Consider the following 20,106-nt stretch of genomic DNA (forward strand, 5'->3'; position numbering starts at 1 on the left):
CTGTAATCCCAGCTACTTGGTAAGCTGAAGCAAGAGAATAGCTTAAGCCCAAGATTTTGAGGTTCCTGTGAGCTCTGATGCCATGGCACTCTACCAAGTGTGACATAGTGAGACTCTGTCTCCAAAAAAAAAGACAAGTATGACATATGGACTATAAAAACTACCAAATTAAGAATCAAGGTGGGGAAATAGTTTTAGTCAAAAACTAGTCTGCAAAGGCAACTTAGAACATTGTGGGAAGGAAAAGGGGGAAGTTGGTTTTCACAAAACATCTAATCTGTGACTAGACCTCCTTGAACACTCATACATTTGTATTTTAGATAAATGTAATTATTTCTTACTTGCTTGAAATTTTATAGCCATTCAAAAGAAAAAATATTGAAATTAGGGTTTTTTTGGAAACTAGGGTTTCAACATAATTGATTTTGTTCATTTGTTATCTGTTTTTGTTCATTCATTGTTATACCAATATTAGTGTTGATAATTTGAGATTTTGGGGAGTATACTGCATTGGTAAAATAAGTATATCTGTTAATGTGGTTGGGAACCATTATTTTCACTATAAGATGGAGATACTAGCAAAATTTTATGATATCAATAAAATAAAACAAAATTTTATGAAAAATATGAACACAAGAAATCAGTATAAGGTCATAATTTAAAATATAAATTATTATATTAAAACATAATTTAAAATATATGTTCTGATCCCTCACCAAGTCCACTGAAGGTAGTTAGATGCAGTGACACCCCACTGGTTATGAGCCCCCAAAGCAGTCAGGTTGGGGCAGTCAAATCCTTTGTCCACTAAGAGGAATCAGTAACTTCTAGATAAAATGGCTGATTCCATGCCTGGTGGAGAATATAAAGGCAGAGCTTGGGGTATTACAGTAGGGTACTTTCTTAACAGGGACAGAAGAGCAGAAGTTATCATTACAATGATCTCCAGCTTATCAATTTTTAATTTTATGCTTTGTGGGGTTTTTTTTCCTGTTTTTGGCCGGGGCTGGGTTTGAACCCACCACCTCCGGCATATGGGGCCGGTGCCCTACTCCTTTGAGCTACAGGCACCACCCTATATGCTTTGTGTTGTCCAAAAAATCTTCACATAATTCATAGTTTTCTTCTAGAACTTCATAATTTTTAGTGTTCTTTGTTCTTTTTCCTTCCTTCCTTCCTTCCTTCCTTCCTTTTGAGACAATCTCACTATGTCAGCCTGGGTAGAGTGCTGTGGCATCACAGCTCACACCAACCTCAAATTCTTGGACTTAAGCAATTCTCTAGCCTCAGCCTCCCAAGTAGCTGGGACTACAGGCACCTGCCACAATGCCCAGCTATTTTTTGTTGCAGTTTTCATTGTTGTTTATCTGGACTGGGCTGGGTTGAACCCACCAGCCTCAGTGTAAGTGGCTGGCACCATAAACACTGTGCTACAAGTGCTGAGCCTATTTTCGTGACTTACTTCAGTTTATATTTATATAGTGTGTGACCAATGGTCAAGGTTTGTTTTTTTCACATGGCTTTTCACAGATCCAACACTATTTGTTGAAAGGATTACCTTTTGTTCATTACCTTGATAACTTTGTTCAAAATCAGTTGCCATGTATGTATGGCTTCATTTCTATTAATAGAATCTATCCTGTTTCACTGACCTGTCTATTATGACAATACTACAGCCACAATTACCTTGAAATCAGGTAGTGTGAGTCTTCTAATTTTGTTTTTTTCAAAGTTGTTTTGTCTAATTTAGGTCTTTTGCATTTCCACATAAAGTTTTGCACTTGATCTTAGCCAAAAGGCAGAGAAGCAATCCACACAAAGTTTTGAATCAGCTTATCAATTTCTATGAAAATGCTGATGGGTTTTGTGTTTGTGTTGTGTGTGTATGTAATTACATTCAGTATACAGATCAATTTGAGGGGAAGTAATATCTTACCAAAATTGAATCTTTGGGTTGTTAAATATAGAATATATCTCCTTCTATTTAGATATTTTGCAAAACCTGTTGACTGGGTCTAATAAATACTTTGTACAGTTCTTGAGATATTCTATGTAGAAGGCCATATTGTTTATAAATAAAGATACTTTTGTTTCTTCCTTTCCAGACTGCAAGTCCTCCTTTTGCTTTCCTTACTGCACTGGCTAAAATGCCAGTATAATGTAAGCAAAAATAATGATAACAGAGCAGATATTCTTGCCTTTTTACCAACCATTAATATGATAACTATAGGTTTTCTACATACAGGCAGCTGCTAGGTAAAGGATAACCCAATGTATGGCATTCCATATTTACAAACAGGCTACCAAGTCTCCCAAAAAGGATAATTTATGATTAAATAATTAATAATCTGGGAACTACTTTCTTCCACACACGTAAACAGACCTGTATGACATAAGAAATTCATTGGCACAGCATCTTTGTGTTAAAGGCTTGTCTTATAGATAAATAGAGAAGCAGCTAATAGAAACACACAAACATAAAGAACCAGAAGATCCAGAGCCAAGAAACAAACAACTGAAGCCTTTCATCTCATTGAAGCAGGATTTGCTATCCTGACACTGAACAGTTCGCAAAGGTTTACCGTTGAGTTAGTGAGATCATCAGCTACTATAAGGTCATTTATGATGAAGAAAAAATGAAAAAAGCTATGCAAACAATCCTAGATACCTTTTTCAAGAAACCAACTTCAATGATAAGCTCCTCTCTTCCAGCAACAGAATCAAATTCTGATTCTCCAGCATCCACTCTAACCCCTTCTGATTGTTAGTCTACCTTCTTGCCTCAAAAATACCCCTTCTAGGAGGCAAGACAATGATCCAACAGTAGATGACTGTTAACGTTTAAAATTCTTTTTTGAATGAGTTTGTTTTTATGTTCTGTTTGAATTAAAACAGCATAATAATTTATGTAACTTATTATCATAATACAGTATCATTATTACAGCATTACACTGTATTACTATTATCACAGATGAGCTATTATAGTACTGTTATTATTGCCATATATGCACTTTTCATCAGGGATCCAAGTTATATACACATTCAACCTAAAGACATTCTCAGGAATGAATCTTATCTGTAACCCAGGAACCACCTGTATGTCCTTCAACAACTTGAAGTGGTGCAGTGGCTCACACCTGTAACTCTCGCACTGGGAGGCTGAGGTGGGTGGATTGATTGAGCTCAGGAATTGGAGACCAGCCTGGGCAAGAGTGAGACCCCTGCTTTTACTAAAAATAGAAAAATTATCTGGACATGGTGGCACGTGCCTAGAGTCCCAGCTACTCAGGTGGCTTGAGAGGAGTTTGAGGTTGCTATGAGCTACAGTGACACTACAGCATTCTACCCAGGGCAACAGAGACTCTGTCTCAAAAACAATGAACAAAAACAAATTGAGGAAGCTGCCTTTTGTTACTAGTTTCCTTGAGAATTTTTATTCTAAATGGATGTTGAATTTTTGTCAAATAATTTTCCTACATCTATTGAAATGGTCATGTTTATTTTGTCTTAGGCTATTCACAAGATGAATTACACCAGTTGGTTTTTTATGTTGAACCAACTTTGTATTCCTGAATTAAATCATACATGGTCATGATGTACTTTCTTTATAAAATATCGCTGGATTTTATTTGTAAATATTCTCTGAGGATGATTTGTGTACATGTTCAAGAGAAATATTGGTCTTTAATTGTTTTTCCCTGTCTGTCAGGCTTTAGCTTCAGGGTAATGCTAATCTCATGAAATGTGTCAGGAAGGGATCCTTCCTCTTCCCTTTTTGGAAGAGATATTGTAAAGTTGGCATTATATTTTACATGAATATTTAATTGCATTCACACCATTTTTTAAATTTATTTTCATTTCAAAGTATTATGGGGATACAAATGTTTTTGGTTACATGGATGGCTTTTGTAATGCTTGAGTCATGGTTTTAAGAGTGCTCATCACCAAGATAGGGTTCTACCTGTTAGGTAGGTTTTCATGCATCCCCTCCTCCAAATCTTTTTAATATCTTTTAAGTATCTGTAGATTGTGAAGTGATGCTCTTCCCTTTCATTGCTTATGTTGGGTATTTATGCCTTATTTCTTTAATCTGTATTACCATGGGATTACAGCTGCATTATTTTTTTCAATCAACAATACTTTGGTTTTCTTGTCCTATTTCGTGGGGGTTTCCCCCTATTTCTGCACCTTGTTATGTCCTTTTTACTCTCTTTGAGCTTAATTTGCAACCTATCTAACCTATCAGAACAGAAACTTGGATATTTTTAGATTTTCTTTTTGCTTGGTCGGTACGTATATACTGCTATACATTTCCATTACAAGTTGGGTGAAATTGATTTTGTGGTTTAAGGTTTTTTGTTTGTTTGTTTGTTTTACACATATGGATAACTAAGCCAGAAAGATTATTTAAAAGGCCATTTCCTCCCACTGTTTGAATACAACTTTTTTTTTTGAGACAGAGTCTCACTAAGCCGCCCTCGATGGAGTGCCGTGACGTCACAGCTCACAACCTCAAACTCCTGGGCTTGAGTGATTCTCTTGCCTCAGCCTCCCAAGTAGCTGAAACTACAGGCGCCAACCACAACACCCAGCCAATTTTTTTTTTTTTTTTTTTTGCAGTTGTCATTGTTTCAGTTCAAACCTGCCAGGCTCAGTGTATGTGGCCGGCGTCCTACCCACTAAGCTACGGGCGCCGTCCTTGAGTGGCACTTTTGTCATAATTCAAGCGTCTACAGGTAACGGCCAGTTTCTGGATTTTCTTTCACCATTGATTTGACTACGCATGCGCAACACTACACTGTCTGAATTACAGTTGTTTTATAAGAAGTCTTTGATAAATTTTCTAAATTTGTTTTTCTTTTTAATTTTTAAATTTAAGTATTTATTTAACATTTATTACACTAAACTTTCTTTTAGGCTTTTCCCCTCTTTGTTGTGGGGAAGGGGAATCCTCATCATCATTTCCTTGTTTTTGTCGTTGAACTAACAGGGTCTCACCTCCGGACTTAGAGCAGTGAGAGGCGGCACTGCTGGACTGGTGACTGTTTGGGGCCAGGAACTGCCCAGTTGCTAAGGCCACTTCAGCATCCAAGCCTAACCCTTGACTGGAGTAAGGTGACACCAGTGGTCAGGTTGAACTTGGAAACTGGGTAGATTTCAGAAGTAGTCCCTGATTTAGCCAGGAGGTCCTGTGGAGATGGCTGTGATACAACCTTGCAAAGCTTTTGGCACCAGGGACTTAGCACGTTTCAGGTCTTCCGGAGAGCAGTTGCCTGACTTCAACCCACGGACATTCCCATACACTTCAGTACTTCTGCCTCATCATGGATCTGAAAGGTGTTGTCAAAATCAAAAAGATATTTCAACTTATCACTGGAGATGCTGTAATCTGTGACTGTTTTTCTGTTTCCACTGATGAGTTTAAAAGGCAGCTGGATGGTGGAGTTCAGAGGTGGAGGTCTCTGATTCTGCTGTTCTTTTTGACAATTTTTCTGTACCAGGTTTTTGAAAGCAATTTGGTGTAGGAAAAGCTGTTGCAGCTCCGCCCACGTCTTTATCCGTTCTATCCGCTTCTGCTTCTTTATCTCCAGGTTTTGATATTCCTGAGCAGAGCTGATAGGTAGGCCAATCTACCTGATTTCTTTTCCTTTGGAATTATGTTCATTGCCCTCAGCACATTTAAAGCATCATAAACTCTTCACCTAAGTTCTTCTCATGGTAAGACTGCAAATCAGCTGCTGAATGGTTATTCGGATTGGTGAGCTCTGACACCAGCTCATCAGCTACTTCCTTATACGACGTTGTGCCTTTTTGCTGAACTTTCTCACACACTTTGACTGAAGAAATGTCTCAAGCCTTTTCCATTTTATCTCCTTTTTTGCTTCATTTACTTTCTGAAAAATCAGATCGTAAATTCTCTAGCCCATTTGCTATCATGACCAGGGACCCAGCCAGCAGCTTCTGCTACATGTGTCTGAGTATTCATTGCTGGTGCAGGGGTGTATGGACTCCCATCAGAACCCTTCCTGAAGTGGTTAGTCTAGTGGTGTGCTCATAATCATCTGGGGTCCAACATTTACATTTATTGGTTCCAAGGTAAAATCTTCATTGGTGAGTTGGTGCTAGGAACTGAGTCTACATGGAGTCATGTAGTTCTATAGGTATTCGAAAGTAAAATGTCTGAGATTCATCTCCATCCCTAGGAGAATAGTCTGTTCATGCACACCAGGTCGAGTGGATTTCCCATCAACTTGACTGCTGACTGGGCAGCCATTTTGTGACTGCCAGCTTGGTCGCCATTGTGGGACCCGAAATTTGTTTTTCAAAAGGGCCTTAGCTATTCTTGGCTTGGAGTATTTCCATATATAACTTTAGAACCAAACTAAGTTAAAAAAAAAAAAAAAAGAGCTCATTGAGGTCTTTATATGGAGTGTATTGCATATTTATAAAATTGATGTAACATTATTCAGGAATGTTGAAGGCTATGACTAGTCATATGTGTTATATACATCATTAAGAGCTACTATATGAAGTGCTAATAAATTATGGGGAACAGAGCATAAGAATAAGCTGTTAAAGAATTATACAAAACAATAGATCAAGTAAGCCTAGTAACTATTGAAAGAAACAGTATCTACCATTTACTAACAGGGAGCTGACCTGTAACAATTATAGCTTTAATTCCACATAAATAGTACAAAATTTCCACTAGAGCTTTGTAGCCAGGGGTTGGCCAGCTGGTACATAGTATCTTTATAGATAAACCTATATTTATGAATGGGCTTGCTCCTTTGGATTTCAATTTCTTTCCCCTTCCTAACAATATATAAATCACTTTAGGGGGAATTGACATATTTAATATTGAGCTTTCACATCCCTGACAGGTGGACCCTCTCCTCTATAGAGGCTCTCACCCAGAGCAGCCCTGCCTTTTCACAACATACAGTTCATCCATGCAGGAAGGGGGTTAGGGGGCTGGACATGTAAAGGAATCAATCAGGAATTATGTGCAGATATCATGTTTACCCCACAGACCCCTCATCCTTCCTAAGTATGCTCTCCTGTAGGGCATCTCCAGCAGGAGTGCTCATCTAAAGCTGATCATGGAGAAGTAGGTGGAGCCACAGAAAGGAGGGAAGGAGACATATCAGAGACCTCATGTTCTCAGGTCTATGCATGTATGACTTTGCATCACTGAGTTGTCCTGTGAAACCGTCCTCAGTTGGGGCTGCAGGACAGGGGTCAGAAAGGAGTGAAGAAACTTAGTCAAGGTCTTTATGTACAATCATTCCACAGTTTATATAAGTATATGTACACATAAACAAATTTAAAGTATTTTAAAAAGTCACTTTAACATAGCAAAAATAAGGCCACCAGGGTCAAAAACAGTAAAATGGGCCAATCATAGGGGTGGGCAATCAAAAGCAGAGTGTCCAGAGGGCAAAACATGTTCATATATGGCTTTTACACATTAGCCATTTAAGTGTCCATTTTCAAGAGAAGAAAGATAAAGAAGAATTAATACTATCTTAACACAGAACATTTGCTCTACATTATACTTTTATTTACTGACCAAAAATATTCAGATGAGTAAAGTGGGCTTTCTGGAAGTCACCAATCTGTGAGTTGTTGGCCAGGACTAAAACTCAAGACTGTCTTTAGTCCCACAGTCTTTCTACCACAACGATGAAAATAAAAGGCAGACCTGATCAAAATGCATGAATGTCAAGATCTGGGACATCAACTGATATGCTTGAGACTGGAAAATACATATAAAATTTATTGAATCTGATCAACCAATCTTTCCATCTCTGTACAAGAATTTTACATGTCACTTTAGGAATCATGCTCAAGGCTTTTGTTGTTGTTGTTGTTATTGTTGTCGTTATTGTTTAGCAGGCCCTGGCTGGGCTCAAACCCACCAGCCCCAGGGCATGTGGCCAGCTCCCTAAACACTGAGCTGTGGGAACCAAGCTTCAAGCCTCTTCTTAAAATATAATTTCCAGGAACTAATGTTTTGTTTTAGTTCTTACTGAAGTTTTCTTGCACATCTTTTATAGAAAATTACTGTATCGCCATAATTAGGCCAAGCTAATATTAGTAAATTTCACAATATCTGATTATCATTATGTAGTATAAGGTATTTTGTATACATAACTTGTATACATAACTTTTTCTATTGATCATTTGATTCATAACTTTAAAAGCTTTTCATGCCATGTTAAAATGTCCTTCACTTATATAATTGTTTTCCATCATCTTTTCTGAAAACATTAGGGAACACACCAGAACCATAAAGTCCCTTGTTAAATTTGATCTATAGAAATGTTGTCCCCAAGTTTATCAAATTAGGTTTCTAGTAATTATTAAGGCTTGAGCTAATACTGAAGGATTTTGTGGTTAGTTCATTATGATTTCACTACTGTATGAATTCTCTGGTGTACAGTGAGTTGGGACTTCTGGATGAAGGCTTTCCCACATACAGCACACTGATAAGGTCTTTCCCCGGTGTGAATTCTCTGATGTAAAACAAGATCTGACTTCTGGGAAAAAGCCTTTCCACATTCAAGGCATATGTAAGGTTTCTCTCCAGTATGAATTCGCTGATGTCCTGGGAGGTGGGACTTCTGAGAGAAGGCTTTCCCACATTCAGTACAAATGTAAGGTTTTTCTCCTGTGTGAATTCTCTGATGTCCAATGAGATGTGATTTCTGACAGAAGGCTTTTCCACATTCACTGCATTTAAAGGGTTTCTCTCCAGTGTGTGTTCTCTTATGTATGATGAGCTGTGACTTCCGGGAGAATGTCTTTCCACATTCAGTACATTCATAGGGCTTTTCCCCAGTATGAATTAACTGATGTGTAATGAGTTCTGTCTTCCTGCTAAAGGCTTCCTCACACTGAGCACATTTGTAGGGTTTCTCACCAGTGTGAATTCTTTTATGGATAATGAGGTGGGACTTCTCACAGAAGGCTTTCCCACATTCAGTACACTCATATGGCTTCTCTCCAGTATGAGCTCTGTGATGTATAATAAGCTGTGACTTCTGGGAGAAGGCCTTCCCACACTCTCTACATTCATAGGGCTTTTCCCCGGTATGTATTCTCTGATGTATAATGAGGGGTGATTTCTGGGAGAAGGCTTTCCCACATTCACTACATTCATATGGTTTTTCCCCCGTGTGAACCCTCTGATGTATAATGAGAGATGATTTCTGAGAGAAGGCTTTTCCACATTCAGAACAATCATAAGGTTTCTCCCCAGTATGAGTTCTTTGATGTACAACAAGATGAAACTTCTCACTGAAGGCTTTTCCACATGCACCACAGTCATATGGTTTCCTTCCAGTATGAATTCTTTGATGTACAATGAGTTGTGACTTCTTAGCAAAGGCTTTGCCACATGTAATACACACACACGTTTTCTCCCTAGTTTCAACATTCCGATATTGAATAGGGGATTTATTGCTAAAAATGTTTCCGCACTGATTATCATCACAGGGTATTAATCCATTGTGAATTTTCTCAAGATTTGAATTGGATTCACTGTGGCTAGACAGTTTTCCACATCCAAAACTCTGATCAAGGTTTTTACCTGAACTGATCTTATTACAACTAGGTAGGTCAATATTCAGTTTTAAGTTCTTTTTAAAAGCATCATATTTGTGGAGTCTTTGACTTAATGTATCTGGATCTTTTCTTCCCAGTGCATTATATTTGTGGCTTGATACCTCAGTTACTCTCTTGCTGCTGACAAATGTGACTTGACTGAAAAGTTCGTCTTGGTTTTCCTTATATTTCTGCAGCTGACCATCACAAACTTTTAAAATTGAGTAAAATGAGCCTTCTTTTGTGACTCCTTTCAGTATCTTATTATGGAAGGAAATAGCCTCCAAAATATATGACTGGGAGTTGTGAAGATTACTCTTCCTATCTGAAAGAAGAAAAGATAAAAAAGAGTCATTGTAAGAGTCAATTAACAGAGGGAAGAGAAGTGGAACAAATGAATAATACAAAATAGTTGGATCCATCATGGAAGAAAGTAGAGCACACAGTGTTATTAGGTGAATAGATAGACAAGGATATGAAATAGAAATTTTATGTAAAAATTAAACCTAATAGAAAAGTGTCTGAGTTCTTATCACTCTAATTTTGATTTGTTCCTAGAATCTTTAATTTCTTCCATTTTTTGAATAGAAGCCTTTTTCAACTTATAAATTCATTAATCTTATAAACTATCTACTGTATATACTTCACTCTTATCTTACTCCCACTCCAAAGAAACAAGGTCTTTTCTGGGCGGTACCTGTGGCTCAAAGGAGTAAGGTACCAGCCCAATATACAGGAGGTGGTGGGTTCAAACCCAGCCCCAGCCAAAAACTACAAAAAAAAAAAAAAAAAAGAAAGAAAGAAACAAGATCTTTTCTTCCTTTTTTTTTTTTTTTTTTTCAGACAAGAGTCTCACTTTGTCACCCTTGGTAGAGTGCCATGGTGTCATAGCTCACAGCAACCTCCAACTCCTGGACTTAGCTAATTCTCTTGCATCAGCCTCCCAAGTACCACAAGGAACGGCTATTTTTTTGTTGTAGTTTGGCCAGGGCTGGGTTCATACCTGCCACCCTCAGTATATGGGGCCAGTGCCCTACCCACTGAGCCATAGGTGCCACCCACAAAGTCTTTCCTGTAGTCAAAATACTTTAACTCTCCTTGGTCTATCTGTGTAATTAACAACTAACATAAATAACAGAAAAACCCAAGATCCTGGTATGGATTCAATATTAGAATCATACCAGGAATACATGCTTAAATTCCATTACACCCAAAAAACTACCTTCCAAAAGCCCTTCTTCCTGACTGTAAGGTTTTATTTATACACTCTTTCTCACACAGTTTGCTTGTCTTCATCCTCCTCCTTCTACCTCGTCAGCACTATGTCATTCAGAGCAGCTACAGCTGTATGCTCTGAAAAAGGTCTTCTCAAATTCTGCCACATTTCTTTAAACCCTAATTTTCTGTGAACTTTTAAAACATGACTATTTGACATTTAATTTTGTATAGACATATATCTGGGCATCTTACCTCCTAAAGTAAAACCTATGTTCTTGTCTTGGAAGGACTTTGCCTTCTAGTCCCTTTAAAACCCTTTAATAAAAAACACTAACGATAAATGTGAGAGAAAGAAGATCAACAAGTTTTTCTTTTGAAAAACTCACAATTACTTTCAACTATTTGTTAAATACCTATTAAATTCACAGGATAGGAGCAGAGAATAGATTTCAGTAAAGATAATAACACTAGCCTCAGGCACCAACCAACTAAAAAAACAAAACACACAAACTGATATTTCACTTCCCTTGTCTCCCATCTGCCTAATTTTCATCTGGATAGATCCAACCTGGTATGTCTCCCTTTATGATCCATGGATCTTCTCCTTGTTCCAATTTGGAGATGACATCTGGTTTGGAAACTGGATACCCTATTAAATGGAAATCACGGAGGAATTCAGATTGACTGCACTGAAGGAGTGAGTGAAGGTGCAGTATCAGGTGGTCTATAAGGAAGTTGTCCAGTTAGCCCTTGGCAAAGTAATGATCTCCACTTGTGAAGGTACAAAAGTTGTTACTTATGTCAGCAACCACTTAATCACAACAACTGATAAGGAAAGGCACTTTATTGGACAACTCTTTATTGGAGTAATGTGGAGAAACCAACCTTACCCATTGAAACTAGATGGCTATAGTTCTCCAGCATCACATCCTTATACAGGGTCTTCTGAGCAGGGTCCAGTTGATGCCACTCCTCCTGAGTGAAATCCACAGCCACATCCTTGAATGATATTAACCCCTGTAATAGTACATTCCTGTTCAATATGAAGTGATCATTCTTATTTATGCTATGATATGCAAAACTACACCCACATCTAGTTTGTAGCATAGTTTTTAGGGAAAAACAAAGTAAAATCCTATCTTTGACAAAAAGAGCTAGACAGATCAGAGGAGGTAAACCATAAAACACCTACCTAATACATATGGTAATTTCATAAATTATACAGGCAGCATCAAAATAACTGGAAAGAAGAGGAATTACTGAATGAATAATATTGAAACAAGTGGATAGTGAACAGGAAAAAAGAAATGCTGAAGACACATGTTAAGGGTTGAATTGTATCTCTTGAAAATGTATTTAAGTACTAATTTCCTGTACCTTAGAATTTGATACAACTTGGAAATAGGGTCATTGCAGATATAACCTGTTATGTGAGGTTGTAGGGTAGACCCTAATCCATTATGATTGGTATCCTTATCAAAAGGAGAGATTTGAACCCAGACACAGACTCATGTAGAGGAAAGATGATGTGAGGAGATAATAAAAAGAAAATGGCTATCCACAAGCCAAGGAGTGAGTCCTGGAACAGACCCCTCCCTCACAGCTGTCAGGAAGACTCAAAGCTATAGACACCTTGATTTTGAACTTCTACCTTCCAGAATTATAAGACAATAAATTTCTGTTGTTTAAGCCACCCAATTTGTAGCACTTTTTATGGCAGCACTAGTGAAATCAATATACCATGTACCTTAGAAGAAAGAATAAATAAATTTTGATGGAACCAAAATTTAAACTCTAAAAAGTACTAGAGACCATAAAGGTAATAAAATAATACATAGGATAATTTTTTTTTGTTTTTTTTTTTTTTTTGTAGAGACGACAGAGTCTCACTTTATTGCCCTTCGTAGAGTGCTGTGGCATCACACAGCTCACAGCAACCTCCAACTCCTGGACTTAGGCGATTCTCTTGCTTCAGCCTCCTGAGTAGTTGGGACTACAGGTGCCCCCACAATACCCAGCTATTTTTTGTTGCTGTTTGGCCGGGGCAAGATTTGAACTCACCACCCTCGGTATATGGGGCCGGCGCCCTACCCACTGAACCACAGGTGCCGCCCAATAATTGTTATTAAAATTATAGAACAGAGAAGCCTTTTTAAAATAAATTTTTAGATTGGGGGGGCAGAGTCTCACCTGGTAAAGTGCTGTGGTGTCATAGCTCACAGCAACCTCAAACTCTTAGCCACAAGCAATCCTCATGCCTCAGCCTCCCAAGTAGCTAGGATTACAGGCATCCGCCACAATACCAAGCTATTTTTACACATGGAGTCTTGGCCTTGCCCAGGCTGGTCTCAAACTCCTGAGCTCAAGCAATCCACTTGCCTGGGCCTCTCAGACAGTAGGATTACAGGTGTGAGCCACCACGCTCAGCCCTTAAATAGTTTTTTAAAAGTACATTAAGAGAATCACAGAATGTCAGAGTCTTAGTTCATTAACTAAACTCCTCATTTCATAGGGGAAAAAAAGCCTTAGCTTTCCTTAAACTTAATAGCTCTTTTTATGTATGTGCGAAAGCTAGTCAGAAGATGAAATATATCAATTACAGTAGTAACAAGAAATAAAAAATCCCAAATAATAAAATGTGCAGAAAACATTCATGAAGAAAACCACAACAAATTAGTGACATGGCATCAATAGAGGACTTAGGTAAGAATAGAGCTACAAAATGTCCTTGGAATGAAAATAGACTTTTAAAATTACCTCATCATTACTATCACAATAATTGTCATCTAACAGCAAAAACTAATTTAATAGTGGAGTGACTTGCATTAAAACAATTTTTCAGATTGTTTCCTAAATATTCCATTATTATCAGACATTGCTTTTAAAATGAAAGCAAATTATTTTCAAATATTAACAGTGTCCTGTTTAAAAACCTCCTTTGTTTCCCTCCATGCATATAGTCTCATCCCTGTCATCTCAATATAGTTCCATAATATAGTTCCATAATCACATCATCAAGCCATTAAATATTTAGTTTATCCATGACAAACCTATTAATTTTCCTATTTTACATATCAGAAAACTTAGGGTTACAGTAGTTAAGAAACTACATGCCAAAGGTTACACACTGATTGATTGATTCTCAGATTTACTTTTACTCCATAGCCAAGGTTCCTGACTATCACTCTCCAAACTGCCTTCTTGATATTGTAAACATCATGATTTTTGTTTGTTTGTTTTATCACTTCAGTATCACTCTTAGTCAACCTTTCTATGAAGCACTCTCCACTTTTGTTTTCTTAAAATTCTCAGCCTTCCTAAAAATCATTCTTCTCTTTCTGACTTTACTAATGCTGCTTCCTGTCCTCACCTTACTTCCACCACAAGCCGAAGTGCAATCATCCTTTAGCTATTTCTTACTTCCTTGTTCCCCTCTCTGCTGTGACAGTACTGCCCTCACATATGCTACAGAGCTTTTATGTGTCAATGTTCACCTCTTTGATCCCTACAGTCCTCCCAGAAGAAAATGCCTAAATCTTGAGATATTCCATAGCTAGCCAATGCATATATATGTTGAATACTCAATACATACCTGCTAAAAAGAAACAGAGGAAGCTCATAAAGAACAAAATAAATTAAAACTCGTATTTAGTTAAGAACATTTAGTGTATCAGTCTATTACACTTTTTGATCTGAAGAACAGTAACGTAAGATACTAAACGCAGAATGTAGAGGAAATTCATTCTGAGTAGAAAATTTATAGATGTTGTAACTCTAACATTCTATTTTATTAATGATACTCAAATAGTCCAATATATTAAATAGGCATACATTTTGTTAATTTTGGGGAAAATATATAATCAGCAGAAAATTATAATTTTGTCATCTATAAACAATTTTTACAGTGTAGGTAGCTGGGGGAATAGAAGTGCCATTAAAAGATGGAAGGAATGGAAGTGGAGTAGGTATTAAAGGGACAAAGGAAGGATATGTGTGAAAATAATGACTTCACTTCTGTATGGTAAGGGAAAACCATAAAGGGCTTTTACTGAAGGAACAAGCATTTAATCAGTTAATTAACAATGGTAGCTGGATTTATTAGGCTAATAAAAAATATCTCTTCTTATTCTGCTCTAAAGCAGTCCTCTCTGACAAAAATATAAAGCTAATCAGACAGGTAATTTAACATTTTCTAGGAACTGTGTTCAAAAAATTATTTTCAATAATATATATTTATTCCAATATATATTATTCAAAATATCACTTCAACGTGTAATGAATCCTTAAAAACCATCAGTGTATTGTTTGGAACTGTAGCTTCAAAGTCCAGTATGTGCTTAGTACTTACAACATATCTCAATCCAGACTAAGCAATTTTTTTTTTAATTAAGTATTTTTTAATTTTACTTCATTTATTTATTTATTTTTTTGGAAACAGAGTCTCACTTTGTCACCCTCGGTAGAGTGCTGTGGCATCATAGCTCACAGCAATCTCAAATTCTTGGACTTAAGAGATTCTCTTGCTTCAGTTTCCCAAGTAGCCGGGACTACAGGTGCCCACCACAACACCAGGCTATTTTTTTTAATGTAGTTGTCATTGTTGTTTGGCAGGCCCGGGCTGGATCGGAACCTGCCAGCTCTGGTAATGTGGCTGGCGCCCTAGCCACTGAGCTATAGGCGCTGAACCCTGACTAAGCAATTTCAAATGGCTAGTGGCTACTATATTGGACAGCACAGCTCTAAAGCTACTGACATGCGAAAAGAAAACAGAAAAAACCCATCTCTTTGCCATAGAACTCATTTATTAAGCTCTATTGTAAAATATACATAAGGACTCCTAATGTAAAAGCTGATTTCAAGATATGACAATGATAATGATGAAGTAATTATAGTTCTAAGATGGCTTTTATTTAGTTAATTCTCACAACAACCCTATGAGGATTATAATCTCCATTTTACAGATAAGGAAACAATGACAAGCAACCAGGCTGCAAGGAAATGTTTTGCATCTGATAAATAATAAAGGAGAATCCTATGTACTGACATGGTAAGATATTCAAAATGGATGCAAAAAAAACATTTATACTGGATAGCAAGTTAAAAATCCAGCTGTGAGGGAGAGGGAGGAAGAGGTAGGGGGAAGATGGGAAGAGGGAGGGTGATTGGTGGGATCACACCTACCGTGCATCTTACAAGGGTACATGTGAAACTTACTGGATGTAGAGTGTAAATGTCTCAACACAATAACTAAGAAAATGCCAGGAAGGCTATATTAACCAGTATGATGAAAATACGTCAAATGGTATATAAAACCAGTGTATGATGCCCCATGATTGCATTAATGTACACAGCTATGATTTAATAATAATAAAAAAAAAATACAGCTGTGGAACCAAATATTTAGTATAACATTTTTTCTAAAAGAATAGTACAAGAAAATAAGAGCTAGTCTCACACATTTGTACTTTCACATAAAACAATTAATTGTAATTATACATATATCAAAAAAGGTTTAGAAGGTTAGAAACAAATGGTTAACATTGATTATTCCAGGAGAAGAAAAGTTTAAAGTTAAAAGGTCTCTTCCTAAAAATTTTTAATCTTTTTAAATAGTCTAAATGTTTATGTCATACATATAATGTTGGCAGGAAGAAAAAATACTACAGATTTTTAAAACTGGTAGAACAAAAAAGGAACAGCCTTGACTTGAACAGTAATCCTAAGAATTCTGAAACACAACAAAGGATATGGAGCATCAGGGTTTTTTGCCCTCCAAAGTTTTGCCAGGTAAATTTAAGAACTGCTTTTGGAGAGAAACTGGTATTTTAGAAGACAATTCCAAATGTGCCTATCCTACAATATTGAAATTTTATCTCTGGATAAATCTAGATTATAGTAAGCATCTATAATCATCTTGTTCTTTTAAAGCTGGGGTCAACAAACTTTTTTTGTAAAGTACATATTTTTGGCATCTCAGGCAATATGGTTTCTGTTGTAAGAATTCAACTCTGCCACTGTAGCTCAAAAACAGCCTAGACAAATGTAAACAGATGATATGGCTATGCTCCAATAAAATGTTTTTTGCAAAAACACTGTTTTTGGTCCATGGGTAAGAGTTTGTCAATCTTTGCCCTCAAGAATAAAACTCAAGGAGTTTGGTTATGACATTATGATACTCTCCCTGTGAAAAAGATCATTTTAAGGCACAACTACAAGAAATCTCCTGTGGCATTTACCAAAGGAGTGTTGATGAGGACACTGTGCACTCCATCTCCTAGAAACACCCCCCCCAAAAAAATCCCTATTTTTAGTCTTATAGAGCAAGAAACATTTTACTATGAGAAACTGATCTTTCAGAAAGACCAGAAAAAGTGGTACCTTAATTTATAAAAATGGTTTCAAGCCAGGTTTTCTAATATTACCTAGCAACTCTTTGTAGGACTTGATCTTTATTCTTGCTACCTTTTCCCTAATCCAAATTTTAGCTATCTTTACTTTCCATTTGATTATCCAGCAAACTAAGCAGGAAATTTTTTACAAAAGCAACTCACCTGGGACTTCATCATATTCTGCTCTCTTCCAAAAGGGCAGATGCCTGAAAAGGCAAAACTGGTGATCAGAACGTAGTTTTCATAGCCTAAACCAAGAATGTAGCTTCCACGTTCACCAGTCTAGAAATAAGCACCACTGGAAGTCAGGTAGATAATAGACTACCCTGTGAGAGAAGGTTGTTTGAGCCTGACCAAAGTTCCAGCAGTACCAAGTGGAAGAGTCATCAACCTTCACTTCTCTTCTGCCTGTCTGATCATGTTGAACTTAACCTGGTTTTCTCATTGAATTAGAACTGAATAGATGTGAAGATTTATTAATAGCTTGTTGTTCCCCTTAGGAACCAGAATTTCCATTTGTAAAACATCCTCATAAGGCAATAATCATGAATTGATATACAAAGAATTTAACTGCAGATGTAGCTCTCTGGCAAAAAGAATGGCAATGACTAAAAGGAAAACTGAGGAACGCATTTCCCTATTTCCCAGAAAGAACCAGCAGCTAATAATCTCCCCAAAGCCCTCTTATATTTCTTCTAACACTCCAGTCAAAATAATATTCACAAACTAAAATGTTAATTTTAAGGTGCTTTCTGTTTAAATTTTTATTGCTGATTTTCAACAGCAATACCTACCTGTAGCCTACCTGCAAAAATGGTTATGGTTTGGAACTAGTGATAAAAGAGAATATGCCACCACCAGGAAGGGACGTACCCAGTAAATTTTTCTCAGTCCCAGGACGAGTCTTGTGGACAGTGCTGAACTGGTTCAGAGGAAATGACGGCTTCCATGACAGGGAGCACCCCAGGCTTTATCAAAACACATCTGGAAGGAAACAATTAAGAGAAATAGTCATATTCATTTTTGGAAACTTAGCAGATGCTCAATAAATGTTTCTTGAATATAAAATGATTTCAATAAACTTAGCAAGGAGGACTAAAATCACACTTTTCAAAAGAATCCTATTGATACAGGGCGGGTGCACCCAGGCTTGGTGGGTGCCAGCCACCGGGAAGGACCTGATGCGCCTTCCGTATCTGCGCCCGGGCGGTGTTGGTGCAGCGGACCAGGACAGGGAGAGCTGGAGAACCAAGTGCGGTAGAGAGGGCGAGCACTGCAGAAGCCTGAGGACGCCAGTTAGTTGAGGGAGACCACAGCACAGCCCGCGCTGTTGCTGGTGCCCTCCCCCCCCACAATCATCCTTGAACCTAGAAAGCCCTCCTGTGGCTGCACTACTCCCCTGGGAACATTTCATAGGCCTAAGGGTGATACGGGCTTTCCCCATTCAGGGATGAACAGGACTTCTCACTTCCTAGGCCTGGACAATTTCAGGAATGGACAGTATCTCTTCATTAACGCGTTATTCACCTTTTCCCAGCTGAAGGAACTGTATCCATTCATTTGTTACCAAGTCCTGGCCAAATGCAACTACAAAGGACCCATGCCACTATATATACCTCTAGACAAAGAACCCAGGCCGTCAGGAGATTTCTCTGAGTTTCCCTCTGTCAGGAGCTCTAAGCGCTCTTTCTGTATTCTTTTCTGTAAAATAAATCCTATCTTACCACTGATCTGTGGTCCGTGGATTCATAGTTCGAATTCCCAAGACCAAGGACCTACTGAAGAAGAAATTCCGGTAGCACTATCCCTTTTGATTTGTTTGATCTTGTTGTAAAAAATCATTTCTGACAGGGGCACCAGGCTAAAGGGGCGGTAGTGAAATGAGAAAAGATGTGAGAAGAGACTTGACCTTAAGAACTCAACAACGGCCTATACCTGTGGAAATTTAATACGTGTAAAAGCCTTCCCAGTAAATTGCAACTGACTACCATGACGACCTCACCCCATTATTGTCTCCTTCAATTCTCAGAATCCTCGGCCCTGGCAACCACATGTCCTACTGTGGACTCCCACCACGTCACTGATCTCACGGACGCCCCCACCATTTAGTCCATAGTGCTAAAATCAACGACTCCAGTTATCCCCACCAATCAATCCACTTACACGCCATTCCTGACTCCACAGACACTCCATCATTTCATCACTCCCTAGTTACTAATTGCATAGCTCACTGTGCAATAATAATAAACCCAACACTAATCCCACGTACATTCCCCACCAGTGACTTCACAAACCTCCTATCACTGACCATCACAGACCCCTCCCCTGCCATTACCAAACCAACAGACTCACTCATCGCCGCATATATCCTTCCGACCCCCAGCTCAATTATCAAGTCTTGAAACGCCCATCACAGCTTAACCCGGTTGGCTGTCATATCCATATGGGCGAACTCCTTCGCTTCCTGTGAGCCAAGCGCGGGGCTCCTGGGGTTGCGCTGTTCGGTACCAAGCAGTTCTGCCCATTCCGCAGCTTGAGCGGCTTTGTTCAGGAGGCTATAATGGCTGCTCCCTGGAGAGGTTTCTATAGGGAGCCGCCATCTTGAGAGCCCGTTAGGTTCCGTACAGGCAGAGGGATTCGACTGGTTCCCAGCCTCAGTTGGGCTGTACCACTGTGGCAGCGAGGGAGGGGAAGACGGTGGAAAGGAGGACTAAGACAGAAACCAGTAAGGTACATAGTTTTGCAGAAAGCTTTTACAGGGGTATTGAAGAAGGGGTTGCAATGATACAGACCTCTGTTAGAAGGATGAGTTTTGTTAAAGGTAAAGAATTTGGAATGGCGCGATATTTTTATGTGTTGAGCTACCCAAATGTGTTTGTGAATGGTACAG

The 20,106-nt window shown here is 38.2% G+C and overlaps 2 protein-coding genes and 1 pseudogene across 3 annotated transcripts in view; 1 reads left to right on the forward strand and 2 right to left on the reverse strand.

Annotated features, from left to right (window-relative positions):
* Positions 1–5,025, forward strand: part of IRGM (immunity related GTPase M) — a 43,951-nt gene extending 38,926 nt beyond the window's left edge. The window contains exon 3 of the mRNA XM_053567170.1: positions 4,991–5,025. The gene's annotated coding sequence lies outside the window, so the exon portion shown is untranslated. The remainder of the gene's footprint in view (positions 1–4,990) is intronic.
* LOC128568542 (transcription factor Dp-2-like) lies at positions 4,883–6,300 on the reverse strand (annotated as a pseudogene).
* Positions 6,301–7,296: 996 nt separating this feature from the next.
* On the reverse strand, positions 7,297–19,807 carry LOC128569256 (zinc finger protein 300). Of its 2 annotated transcripts, none has more exons than XM_053567397.1 (6): positions 19,569–19,807; positions 18,090–18,200; positions 17,379–17,422; positions 11,718–11,844; positions 11,396–11,476; positions 7,297–9,934 (listed from the first exon to the last, which is right to left on the reverse strand). In XM_053567397.1, exons 3-6 carry the CDS (start codon positions 17,391–17,393, stop codon positions 8,409–8,411), a joined length of 1,749 nt encoding a protein of 582 aa, XP_053423372.1. In that variant the 5' UTR covers positions 17,394–17,422; positions 18,090–18,200; positions 19,569–19,807; the 3' UTR covers positions 7,297–8,408. The 2 variants fall into 2 exon arrangements, with proteins under 2 accessions (XP_053423372.1, XP_053423370.1); XM_053567395.1 differs by having other exon boundaries at positions 18,324–19,807.
* Positions 19,808–20,106: the final 299 nt, after the last annotated feature.

Source organism: Nycticebus coucang, chromosome 17, assembly GCF_027406575.1.
Source record: "Nycticebus coucang isolate mNycCou1 chromosome 17, mNycCou1.pri, whole genome shotgun sequence".
In the NCBI taxonomy this organism is placed as follows: domain Eukaryota; kingdom Metazoa; phylum Chordata; class Mammalia; order Primates; family Lorisidae; genus Nycticebus; species Nycticebus coucang.